This window comes from Puma concolor, chromosome C1 (assembly GCF_028749965.1).
Source record: "Puma concolor isolate L17-30 chromosome C1, mPumCon1.1.hap2, whole genome shotgun sequence".
Classification (NCBI taxonomy): Eukaryota; Metazoa; Chordata; class Mammalia; order Carnivora; family Felidae; genus Puma; species Puma concolor.
Genome location: NC_141674.1, coordinates 30,501,707 through 30,514,444, shown reverse-complemented (window position 1 = coordinate 30,514,444; position 12,738 = coordinate 30,501,707). Strand labels below are relative to the sequence as shown.

Here is a 12,738-nt window from a genome sequence, read left to right as displayed (position 1 = left end):
TAAATTAAATGTCTCACAGATGTAGACACCCATTAAATGGAATGATTACATGCCAGGCATGAGGGGCTTGGCTATTTTGAGAAGGAAACTGCCCAAGAATAGCAACTTTCTCAGTCCTTTAGGTATCTACACTGATATCAAAGAGAAAAGCCAGGCCCCGGGGGAGGGAGGGAATATGTTTCTGTGCCTGATCCTTTCTCCAGATCTCATCTTGGCTGCATGACACTGAAGCACCTAATTGAGCCATTGAGCATGATGTGTTCTCCTGACCATCCTTCTGGAACCATTTTCCACCAGTTTCTACCTTCTGATGGTGTTTTAGCCACCTGCACTTACAAACAGGTGCCCAAATTGGCCCTCTCTCCCCCTCTTTAGGACAAATAGAAGGGCTCTGGAAGAGAACTCCTAAGAGCTCTTCAGCTGTAAAACGGGATCTTCATGGGTTAGGATGGGTGCAGACTGAATCTGAAAAAAGCAAAGCAAACAAGTTAACACACGGACATACACATGCATTCAGGGCAAATATAGAGAGAAGCAGAGCATTTCTGACAATAACAAGGTTAATAAACATTGTGGAATCAATTATGTGCTCAGAGAGAATGTTCACATGCAGTTCTACCACCTGCTGCAGCTCTGCGGTCTACCCTGGATCCAGGCTATATCTTAAAGTGGCTCAGACCAATACTATTGCGTTAATTATCCACAAACTACACCATGCTATATAAGTTCCCAAGTGAGGATGTGGCAAATTTTCAGATTTGGAAAGTAACCTAAAGGGTTTCATTAGTATTTTATTTCAATTTCAATGCAGTTGGAGCAGGTAAGCAGTAATGGGGGACATACGGAACTGACCAACCTAATTTCCTCTAGGCCTAACTCAAAAGTTCAATTCGACTTTGCACGATATTTAATAAAGGCGACCCTGAGACAGATTGCTGGTGATAATGACATTCTAATAGCATCTTGCTGAATTCCAACTTTTCAAACAGCAAAAATGGCATAAGCATCATTTTTGGTATTTTTAGGTTATGATGTCACCATTAATGCAATTATGTTGAGTTCTGCAAGAGGGTTATGTGTGGTAGGATGGTTTGTTTTCAAAATGTAACATCCTTGATTCTACACAGTTTTCCATAATTGAATGAGCACTAGGCATTACAGTGTGAAGAAAGGTGCTAGAAAATAATAATTATTTTTAAAGTGCTAAAAAGTTAATATTCTGATAAAAATTTGTCAGCTGTTTGAAGGTGGTCAAGGAATATTACTGTCAATCATTTGAAAAGCCCCAGAATAAAACTCATTTCAAAACCATTCTTCTCAAGAGCTCAGAGTACCTAAATGTTCCTAATGGCCCTCAAACGACTCCTGGGGGAGAAAGGAGGAGAAACTAGGGCTGGAGATTGAACTTCCACTTGAAAGTCAGAAACAATGAGGCACAGTGAGGGTAGAGTCTCACTAAAAAGAAAATACTTGCACATGCATACACAGGTAAACACATGTATTCTCTCACACGCACATAAAACCAAAAACATGGCAAGAAAAACAGCCAGAATAGCTGCCTCCTAGACCAGAACCAAACTGGCCTGGAGGATGTGAAATTTCAAAATTGGCAAACGCAGGCTCCTAGAATTATGACGGATGGAGTCTGGCCAGAAATCTCAAAGACAGAGGATACCCCAAAAGACAAAGTGAGCCCAGCCGCTGGTTCAGTCTGACCTTGACCTGGACTGCCTGCTCCATTTGTTGAAAACGGCCCTGCAAGGCATCCATCTGAGCTGTGGCCTGCTCCGCAAGGTCTTGGAAGGACCTCTGCAGTTCATTCAGAAGCCTCAGCATCTGTCGGTTCTGCTGAGGGGATAAGTCTTGGGCATGCTCCGAGATAAAGAACTGAATATCAAAAGCAAGAGCATCCAGCTGAGATTTCCTGTCAGCCATGGGCTGCTTCAAATCCTAAGAAAGGAAATGAAAGAAATAAAATAAATAAAAATAAAACTTCTAATTCTCTATCAAAGTAGAATCTGTTGGTTTTAATCAGAGTCAACATTAAAGAGAGGTTAATTTAATAATCAATACTGATAATTTCTAGGGCCAAACCAGCATAGGAAATCTCTCTCACTTCTGCTCTCTCCAAACTCCTCATATCTTACAATTAGGTTTCCTTTACTGGACTTTGATTTCCAAATGCAGTAAGCTTTTAATTATTCATGTTAATATAATTATACTACTTACTGTTCATCCCGGGTATCTACAGACAACATTTTTTTTTTTTAATGTTTGGAGAATATATCATGAATTTCCAGTCTGAGATAGATCTAATTGTATTTTCTTAGATTCAAACATCTATTTGTATTTGTCCAGCAGTGAGTTACCGGGAGACCAGAAGTGAGAAAGTACTCAATTTGTCTGTGGTTCACTAAACCATGATTTTGACAGTAAATTATGTTGCTTATACATTTTAAAAAGTGTAAAAAACTACAGCGAGACCTTCTTATATAACAGTTCCATTGCTTCCTTAAAGCACTAAAACCTGCCTAAACACTAGCATTTATCTGTTTTCAGGCAATTAAAAGCATGCAAAATTTCCACAAACAGTTAGCGATCATCAGCCGTGTAATACTGCAATAAAGACAATGAAGATATCTACATCGCTATCACTTTGAAACTGAGTGTAGTCAGCAGTCCTGCAGAGCAGGTGGAAAGGACTTCTGGGTTATTTATCATTAAGCTAAGGATCTTTCTTCACCTGTGACAAATGGATTTGGGAAACTGTCATTAGGAAAACAAGACTTAGACCATGTTTGTCTTCCCATAAAGGCATGCATTTAAGTTATAACTAGGGGAGGAAGCCAGTGCATGAGACGCTCTGTGTTTTTATACCATATACTATGTCACAGGATTTTTTTTTTCACTTTTTTTTTTAATACTCCTGTTAGTGAACAGAGCAAGTCTGCAACTCACTCCCCTAATGATATATTTGGATAAAAGGGTATAAACAAAGATGGCAGGTCAATTCTTGCAAGACAAAAAGGGATGGGGTTGGAAACAAGAAGCCTGACCATGGATAAACTCTTAGGACTGGGGAAAAGGAACAAAAGGAGGGGATATCTTTAGTTCTGCTCTGACTTTAGAAATAATTTAAGGAGTGTGCTATCCATAGTAGAGGGAGGGTAAACCACTGTGAGTAATATCTGATATTATCTTGAGTATAACCAAAACAAAGAACAATGTTGGGAGGAAAAAAAACCAAAACACCTCAGTTCTTGTATATCTCAGTCTTTACCTTTCTCTCACTGACCTATAAAAAGAATCAGTTAATTTAAAGCTTAACAAGAAGAAAAGCATCAGTCTAGATCAGGGGTTGGCAATCAACAGCCCCCAGGCTAAATATGTCTGCCATCTGTTTTTGTAAATAAAGTTTATTGTAACACATCCATGACCATTCATTTACGTACTGTCTACAGCTGCTTTCGTGTTTCAACAGCAAAAGTGAATGGCTGCTACAGAAAAGGTCCATTTGTATAAGACCAGCAAGGCCTAAAATATTTATTATCTGGCCCTTTGTTTGCCAAGCCATGCTCTCAACCATGGATCAACAATTCTCCTGAAATTAGTGTGTGTAAAATTAGAAACAAGGGATGGGTACTAGATGCTCAGTTATCAAGACAAGATGAAGTTGATAATCACAGACCATTCTGTAGACTCTCCCTCACAGAATAGCTGAAAGGAGAAATAACCATAATGACTGAGGTTCCAAGGGTATGAGAACCTAAAAGACTAAACACAGCAGACTTTATTTCTAAAATGGAAAACCAGTCTTTCGAAGATAGATAGATACTTGTTTGCCTGGCAGGAAAATAAAATTGACGCAATTCAAAGGACAACTAAAACATGCTTGAGAATGGGTGGACAGTCTACCTCATACCGCTGGAGACAGTGATTCAGGCTGTCTGCATTGGTGTCATCGTTATATTCTTTGCTGTTCAGAATAAGATTGGTATCGCCAACCCAGTCTCTCAGATCTTGAAGTCTGCCGTCTAGCTGTTCACGCTGACTTAACACTTTAGTCTAAGAAATAAATGTCAAATTAGACTATAAAAATCTTTGAGCCACCCCAGACGTTGTGAGCCTTTGTGAATAAAAACAAGAAGCTACCTTCTGGACTTCCATAGCACTCTGGAGGTGGAATAGTCTGGAACTCCAGGTGTCACTCACAGAGCTGAGGGACTTTTGGAGATTCTTGGCATCCTTCTCTAGAGCCTTCAACAGTTGAGCAGGAACTTCTTGAGGCTGGCTGATGATAATCTGATTTACACGCTCTAGTTGCTGATGAACCAAGGTGGACAGATCCTTTAGCTCACTGTCTAATACCTGAGGGGATAAAATGAGTTACCTCCGAAATTAAGGCTAGAACTCTTACTACTTAGGAATCAACTGTGGACATAGTTTTCTGTCACTTATGCCTGCACATGCTTTACAGCTTAGAAAAAGGTTTTATGTACATTCGTTTGATTCCCACAATCACTAATTCTTGAGGTAGGCAGAGCAGATATTATTATCCCATATTTAGAGAAGAGATGCCTCAGCACTTTAAAATGTTATTTTTGTATTTTACTTTATTTTATTTTAGTCCAAGATCACCCAGCTGATAAGCAATGGACTCAGGACTTGGATTCAGGTTTCCTGACTCAGTGTAGTACACCTTCTGCTACAAGATGATGCCTCTTCAAGAGTGTCATTAGCCTTATATAAGGTGACACAAAATAAGTCTAATGAGTGGCACCCGGGTGGCTCAGTCAGTTAAGCACCGACTTCGGCTCAGGTCATGATCTCAGTTTGTGAGTTTGAGCCCCGCGTCAGGCTCTGTGCTGACAGCTCAGAGCCTGAAGCCTGCTTCAGATTCTGTTTCCCTATCTCTCCCTGTCCTTTCCCCTGCTCCTGCTCTGTTTCTCTCTCAAAAATAAACATTAAAAAAAATATATATATATATATATATATATGACAAATGAAAGAAGGACTCTTCCATTCCAAATTCCAAGGGGGCAGAACCAAAAAATATAAAATATCCCAACCCAGCCTTCCCAGTCTACAATATTCTGATCCTCAGCAAAAAAGCCAGAAATAAGCTGTGGAAAAGCTTGGTGGTTCTGGGCACTGTCCTCACCTGCTCTCCAGCCACCCAATGCAAGACCATACTCTGGATATTGAGAGAACTGCTCAGCTTCTACAGTCTGTCCTTGTTGTGACTCCAATCCTATGGCAAGTCTTAACCTCCAGGTTTCCCCATCTCAAAACTGTCTAATTATGTCCTCAGGAATCTCATGCCATCAGTTATTACTTCTCTCCCCTAACGAGTTCTCCTTTTCTATTGGTTCTTTCTCTTGACCCCCAAATCCACTCAAAACATTCCTCTTTCAGCGTACCCCCTCCAGCTAGTGCCCTACCTCTCTCCTCACCTGCACTACCAAACTTCTGGAAAGAACGATTTACATTAATTGCTCCCACTTTCCAACCTCCCATTTGTTCTCATGGCAACCTTGTTTATATCCTGCGATCTTACTAACACCGTTCTTATCAAGGTCATCAATGACTCTCTGGCACTAAATCTCCCTTTCAGTCTTCACTGTACTTAGTCCCCCTCCTGTATTTCCTCCTTCCATAACTCCTCCCTCGAGTCTCTTCTGCTTTGGTTTCTGGGAGACCAGTGTTTCCTGGTGTTCTCCAGAGATCTCCAGTTCTACTTTTTCAATCTCTCTTTTTTTTTTTTTTTTTTTTGTCCTTTAAATGGTTAGTATTTTTGAACATGTTTTTCCTCCTGAAGAGTCTCTATTTTCCCAAGCTGGTGGGCCTGGGGGAAGTCTCTGGGAACCCACCTTGGCCTGACACAGCAGATCCTGTAGCTCTGCCAGGTTTAGGTCCAGAGGTTGAATCTGTTTGGTCCTCATTTCAATGTCTCGTAATAGAGACAGATAAGATACCAGCTTCTCATCATGTTCTAGGCAGAGTTGCCGGTTGAATACATTCTGTGGAACCAAAAAGAAAACTCACTCAGATCTGACATCCTCCTTTAAATATGCTTTTAAAAGTAGTTTGGGTCTTACCAATAGACAAAATAGAATTTTTACTACACATAGGGTGGGATGAAATAAAACATGTTGCCTTCAACTGTCAGACAAAAGAGTGATTTTATTAATTTCTTTGGGGAGGAGAGACTCATAGTTATCAATATAGCATCGTTTTAGTGAAACTTCCAAAAGCTATTCTGACTTCAGATAGCATTGCTCCAATATTTCATATTAGTTCCAATGTTGGTTTCTAAATTAAAACCCTTACGATTTTCGGAAAGACATGCTGCCTATTTTCGAACAGCTGTATAACAAACAGATGATGATAAATTAAGTTATACCTTAGAGAATCATCTAGTCCCTGAAGCTGTATGGATGCACACAATTATACATATGTAAACTCAACATCCAGTCAAGAGTTTTAGCATTAAACTAGTTATATCTAAAATACACACACACACACACACACACACACACACACACACACACACACACACACACACACACAGGGGTGCCTGGGCAGTTCAACTGCTTAAGCATCCAACTCTTGGTTTCAGCTCTGGACATTATCTCACGGTTCGTGGATTCAAGCCCTGCATCGGGCTCTGGGCTGATGGCACGGAGCCTGCTTGGGATTCTCTGTCTCTCCCTCTCTCTGCCCCTCCCCTGCTCACTTGCTCTCTCTCTCAAAATAAAGAAATAAACTTTTTTATCAACGTTTATTTATTTTTGGGACAGAGAGAGACAGAGCATGAACGGGGGAGGGGCAGAGAGAGAGGGAGACACAGAATCGGAAACAGGCTCCAGGCTCTGAGCCATCAGCCCAGAGCCTGACGCGGGGCTCGAACTCACGCACCGCGAGATCGTGACCTGGCTGAAGTCGGACGCTTAACCGACTGCGCCACCCAGGCGCCCCAGAAATAAACTTTTTTAAAAATAAAATCAAATAAAGTAAAATAAAATAAAATTAAATTAAATTAAAATGAAATTAAAATAAAATAAAATAAAATACGTATATACAAACACACCATTGGCAAACTTACTTTAGTTGCTCGGAAGGGCTCTGGGTTTACACCTTCATGTCCCTTTCCCCCAGGTGTAGTCGTGAAAGCAGTCTGTTCACCGCCAGGGCTTTCTCTGAGCTCTTCTTGTGGGGTCCTTTCATCCATCTTCATTGTAGGGTATATGAGCGGCACTGGATTTTCTTCACTGGTCTCTGCAATAACGGGACTAATGGCGGCATCTTGTTGCCCTGTCCTCTCTTTTTGAGACACGTCTTTGAAGAGTTTCTCTGGAAGAAGGGACACTAAGACTCTGGGATTGCCCTGAGTCACTATGCCCTCAAAAGATGCTGCCTCTACATCTGTAACTGTAGGGCTGGACATTTCTAGAAATTTCTCTCCAGTTATTTCCTGAGTTGTTACTATTTTAGATGCAAGAATTCCACAGATTTCATTATCACTTTTGCTGTCTTGATGATAAAAGTCCTTTTTGTCTGAGACTTCCAGATAGCTGACTTCTTTTGGGTCTACTCTAGAAACTGTACTTTCTTCCAGTTTAAGAGTTCTTGTTGAGTCAGAAGGTACTTCTTGGTATGATCTTTCTTTATATCCATTAGATGAGCGAATCAGATCTTTGGTTTCTTTGGTTTTAAAAGTAACACAGGAATCTTGGTAATCATTGGTCTCTGGTCTGATGGTTCCCTGGAGAGGCTTGTTTGTTTCAGAAATTTGGGATCTGCCTGCAACTTGGGTCTTTCCAACTAATTCCTGATAGTGTAATCCTTTAGGTCCTGGGGTCATAGAAGAGAATGGTTCACTCTGGGCCCCACAAGTAATTTGAGAAAAATTTTCTTCTGCTTTTAAAGTTAGGCAGAGGTTTAAATTTTTTACTTCTCCTTCACTGACTTGATTGGGTTTGAAGAATGTTAAAGCATCCCGATTTACAGAAATTCCTTTGGGTATCATTGGGGAAGAGTTTTCATCTTTACAAATAATAGAAAATTCCAGCTCTCTACCAGCTTCTTTTTCACTAATGGCTATTTCCACAGGTGGATTCTCTACGGTGGATCCCTGGTCAGCTGTAACAATGGTTTCTTGATTCAACTTTTCTTTGGAAAGAACTGGTTTGTGTGTTTCAACACTTTCTTCTAGATTCATCTCCCTCTCCTTCCTCTTACTTTTCTCTCTGGTATTCATTGATTTCTGCATAACCTGCTCACTCAGCAATCTGCCTGAAGTTTCATAATCTGATTCCTGTACTTCTGAAATAATTCTTTCTTGGTTTTCCCTTATCTCTTTAGAATCTGGACCTGACGTAGACCATTTCATATGGGAAGTAATTTCTATTTGGGCTCCTACTGTTTCCTGCTCTTCATTTGTGTTTTTTTCCATGTCATTACTAGCCACCTCTTTGAATTTAAAATCATGAGCTTCTGAGCGAGAGAGTGTCACTGAACCTTGGCCCAACAATGTACCTTTATGATCGCCAGGACTTATGATACCGACAGATTCTTCAGCATCTGGAGAAACTCTCTTTTTATCTTGATCCTTGCACTCCATTTCCTGTAATGAAATCTCCATGCTCTTTTTGGTCTGCCCCCCATCAGAAACTCTTGTTTGAACCTTTCCTTGTACAGTCTGACTTGCAATCTGAAATAATTTCTCACTTGCTCCTTTACCACAACTCATTCCAGCAGTCTGATTACATACAACTAACATTTCCTTTCTTAGAAATTCCTTCTCTATTTCACATACTTCAATCCCATCTTGCTTTTCAATCTGAGCCCCGTGATTGCAGGACTCTAAAGGATCTACCTGGATCATAGCTGCCAGTTCAGGACTGATCAATCTTTTCTCAACAGCTTCCTTTAAAGTCACTCTCTGATCATTAAATATGTCAACAATTCCTCCATTTAATACCTGATGAGATGCAATAATTTTAACCATGTTTTCATCCACTAATTTCTGTTCTAAGGCTGATGCCAATGTCAGTCTTTTTCCTGTGGCAGTATCTATGATCCCCCCAGTATTTGCTTGAGCTTCCAAAACCTTCAGTGTAGATACAAAGTCCACTTTTCCAAGCCGAGTTGCTTGAGACAATGTAAGCACTTTGTCGCTTGCTCCATCTTTAATGTCTGAGAAGGGAATTACTTCTAGATATCTCTGTCCAGATTCAATATCAATCTTACATTTCTTTACTAATTCTGAATAGGGAACAATTCTGTAATTCTCAGGATCTACAATCCCATGCATCATTCCTGAAGACAATATTGCTTCATTAGTTAACAGTCCTTCTTTTTCAGCTTCTGCCAAGGTCAATCTCTGGCCAGAAATGTGATCTACAAAGCTTCCAGGCAAAGCCTGAATTTCTTGGATTTCTCTTTTCAAGTCTGGGTTAACAAGTTCTAATTTTATGGCTTCAGAAAGGGAAATAGTTTCCTTGGTTTCAGGATGAAAAAAGCGATGGAGGCTTAAGTTCTCAACTTTTCTGAGTTTCTTGGCTAAATCTTCATCAATGATGCCATGTTCAAAGGCATTATCAACAGAAAGTCTCATCCCAGATGTATGGTGAATGATACCTCCATCCGCCACCTGCTTGGTCAGCAACTGAACAGCCTCCTGTCTCTCCAGAAGTCCTCTGTCAATGGACTGCATGACTGTTAAAGGAGCTTTGCTCTCAGGGTCTAGAATTCCTGTTGTTTCCATTTGTAAGCTAATAAATCTCTCCCTGACTGTTTTCTCAGCATCTCTGCCTTTGGAAGCTTTCTCCAGATTTATAAGCTCTGTCTCATCAGCACTGTCCACCAAGCCAAGATTTGAGGCCAAAGTTACTGAAACTTTTTTGCTTCGTTTCAGGTCAACAATGCCACCAGTCACCACCTGCCCCTCTAAAATTCTCAAGGCTGTTTGTGTGTCAAGAAGTCCCATTGCAACTGCTTCCCTCACAGAGCAGAGTGTGTGGCTACGGGGGTCTAAGACTCCACTTACAGCTTTGTCCGCCCTGAGGACATTATGTAATAGTTTCTCATCCATCAGACCTTCATCGATGACTTCTTCAGTAGTCAAAGACTCGCAGGTCTGAGAGTCAAAGAAGCCGCGAAACATATTCAGCTTTCCCATTAGTTTGACGGCAGTGTGGCTGGGCACAATACCTTGAGCTATTGCTTCATTTAATAAGAGCTTCTGACCTGTTTGTCCGTGAATGATACCACCATCTAGTAATTGTGCAGATAACGTATTTAAGGTAGCTTCCGGGAGCAATTCTGAAGGATGACTGCATGGCAGGGAGGTTTCATGACCATGATCTTCTGCATCTGTTTTTTCTAATGTCATCGTACTACCGCCTGCAATGTTGTGTCCTTCTGGATTATGTTTATGGTCATCCCTACCCAAAAATGTTTTATTTAAGGTTTTCTGTTTATCTAGAGTATGAATATTCATGTCATCTTCAGACTTTAGCTCTGATTCTAAGTCTAGAGTTTTCTTTATCTCAAATTGTGGCTTTTCGCTTTGGGGTGTTAGGAGTAGCCTCCCAGTTTCACCTGGAATTTCAGTTTCAAGTGTATTTGCTTGTTCTGTCTGACACAGAAAGGAAGACTTTCTGGAATTCTGCCATTCTTCCTTAGGTGTCTCGACAGAGAAAGGCTCTTTGCCTACTGCCAAGGTCACAGCTTCAGCTTCCTCAGTGGGTACTGTAAGGAGAAATCCCCTGCTAACCTTTTCTCTGGTAGACATTCCTGTTAGTTCTTCCTTTTTGGTACCTAGCAATTGTCCTTTTAACTCTGATTGGACTTTATCTAGGACCATCAAAGAATCAACATTTGGATTTCTCACTTTTTGTTCCCCCACAAACAGCTCCCTTTCAGAATTCTCTACTGAGGAACCTTCAGTTTCCATTGTGGTCCTTTTGCCTTTTGCTTCATTGCAATCTGCCTGAGTGGGATAGTCTTTGTTCTGAGAAGAAATCTGGAGCTCACGTGGCTTCACACTCAGTCCATCACAGAAGGTTTCTGTGGTTTTGACATTCACCAATTCTTGTAATCCCTTAGGACTTTCTAGTCTCTGATGCCCAATTTCAAACACTTCTGGAGGACTTGCTTGATATTCTCCTCTTGCTGTCAGTGTCTCTAACAGCTCGTCATCTACCAGGAGCAGCCTCTGTCCATCCTGCACATTAATATAGCTGTGAGTCATCAGCTGAAACAACAGCCTCTCACCATGGCTTACTATGCCCTCAGTTTGGCACCTGCTGTGTGGTAGACCTACTGCTCCAGGATTAATGTTCAATTTGCTTCGTTCTGAATAATCTGCTAATTGCATGTGGGGCATCACATCAGGTATGCAAATGGATTTTAAGTTATTGACAAGATCTTTGTCCAACATACCATCTTCTACTGCTTTTCTCCAGGACCAAACCTCTGTGCTTGCTGGCAGAAACAGAGCTTTAATATGTTGTCGGCCACTAAGGATTTTGTGAGCTAGTTCAGTAGACACAATACCTTGTTCCAGGGCATCTGTGATTGGGAGGATCTCTCCAGATTCAGGCCACAGCAACCCCATGAATGACCAAAGGGACTCCAGAATCACAAGAGCAATCTTAGCAGCTACTAGATCATTGCTCACTGCTTCATCTATTGTCAGCCTATGCCCAGTGATGGTGTCTATGATGCCTCCTGTCTGAAGCTGCCTTATGAGAATAGCACAGGCCATATCTTGGTCAATCAAATTATGTCTTACAGCCTCTTCTACAGTAAGTCTATGTCCTGTTCTTGGATCTACTATGCCACCAGCAAAAAGCTGAGCTTCCAGCAGCCGGACAGTGACCTGCCTATCTATTAGGCCTTCCTGAACTGCACGAAAAACACTAACCTTCCGGCCTGATTTTAGGCTCACCATTCCCCCTGCCAGTTGTTTGACGGGGAGCAGTTTCAACCCTGATTCCTGGTGGACAATACATCTCTGCGTCAGATCTAGCAAACTGATTTTCTCAGCTGTGTTGGGGTCTATCAAATTCTTGGATGATTTCAAGTAAGACTCTAACACCGAGTGAAGCCTTGCAGAAATAAGGCCTTGGTGAAAAGCCTCCTCTAGGTTGACGCAGCCCTCGTTAGGAGGGTAACTGAAACCTCCAGTTGCCAGGTGAGCTTCCAACACTTTTAGTCCAATTCTCTCACTGATTATTTTCTTTTCAATTGCTTCCACCACGGAAGGAAGGCCTTTGCTCTCAGTAAGCCTGCTTATTAAGGACAGGGCATCCTGTAGCTCCCACAGCTGCTGGTACACCTGGGGATTAATGAGGTTTCTGGCTAGACCCTCTTCCAGAGAGAGCTTTTCACTGGTCTCAGGGGCAATGAGGCCAGAGATGATAACCTGGGATTCCAGGAGCACAAGGCCTGTGTCTTGGTCAATGAGGCCCTTTTGCATGGCTTTGAAGATTGGAAATATCTCCACTGTGCCTAGGTCAATCACCCCAGCAACAGCTCTGCAGCCCTAAAAGGAAAACGAAAAAGAAAACTGAATCAGAGAAGCATGCCTGGTGAAAGCATTCCTTCAAAGAAGTATAGTCTATCAAATTCTGACCACAAGAAAAACCCAGCCTGGAATGAGCCCCAATGTGTAGGAAACACTGAAGCCTGGCACCGTTAATACTAAAAAAGAGTTTTTCTAAACTGCAG

General features: G+C 41.4%; 1 protein-coding gene across 28 annotated transcripts in view; it reads right to left on the bottom strand.

Moving 5' to 3' along the window:
- MACF1 (microtubule actin crosslinking factor 1) overlaps positions 1-12,738 on the bottom strand; it is a 338,401-nt gene that overhangs the window by 108,433 nt on the left and 217,230 nt on the right. For 23 of the 28 annotated variants that reach the window (XM_086716531.1, XM_086716529.1, XM_086716541.1 and 20 more), the window contains 5 exons: positions 7,106-12,553; positions 5,871-6,020; positions 4,153-4,368; positions 3,916-4,065; positions 1,717-1,950 (listed from right to left, as the gene is read on the bottom strand). The exons of the other annotated variants lie outside the window; for them this stretch is intronic. In XM_086716531.1, the coding sequence (XP_086572657.1) occupies positions 1,717-1,950; positions 3,916-4,065; positions 4,153-4,368; positions 5,871-6,020; positions 7,106-12,553 (6,198 nt within the window). The remainder of the gene's footprint in view (positions 1-1,716; positions 1,951-3,915; positions 4,066-4,152; positions 4,369-5,870; positions 6,021-7,105; positions 12,554-12,738) is intronic. 28 annotated transcript variants of the gene reach the window in all.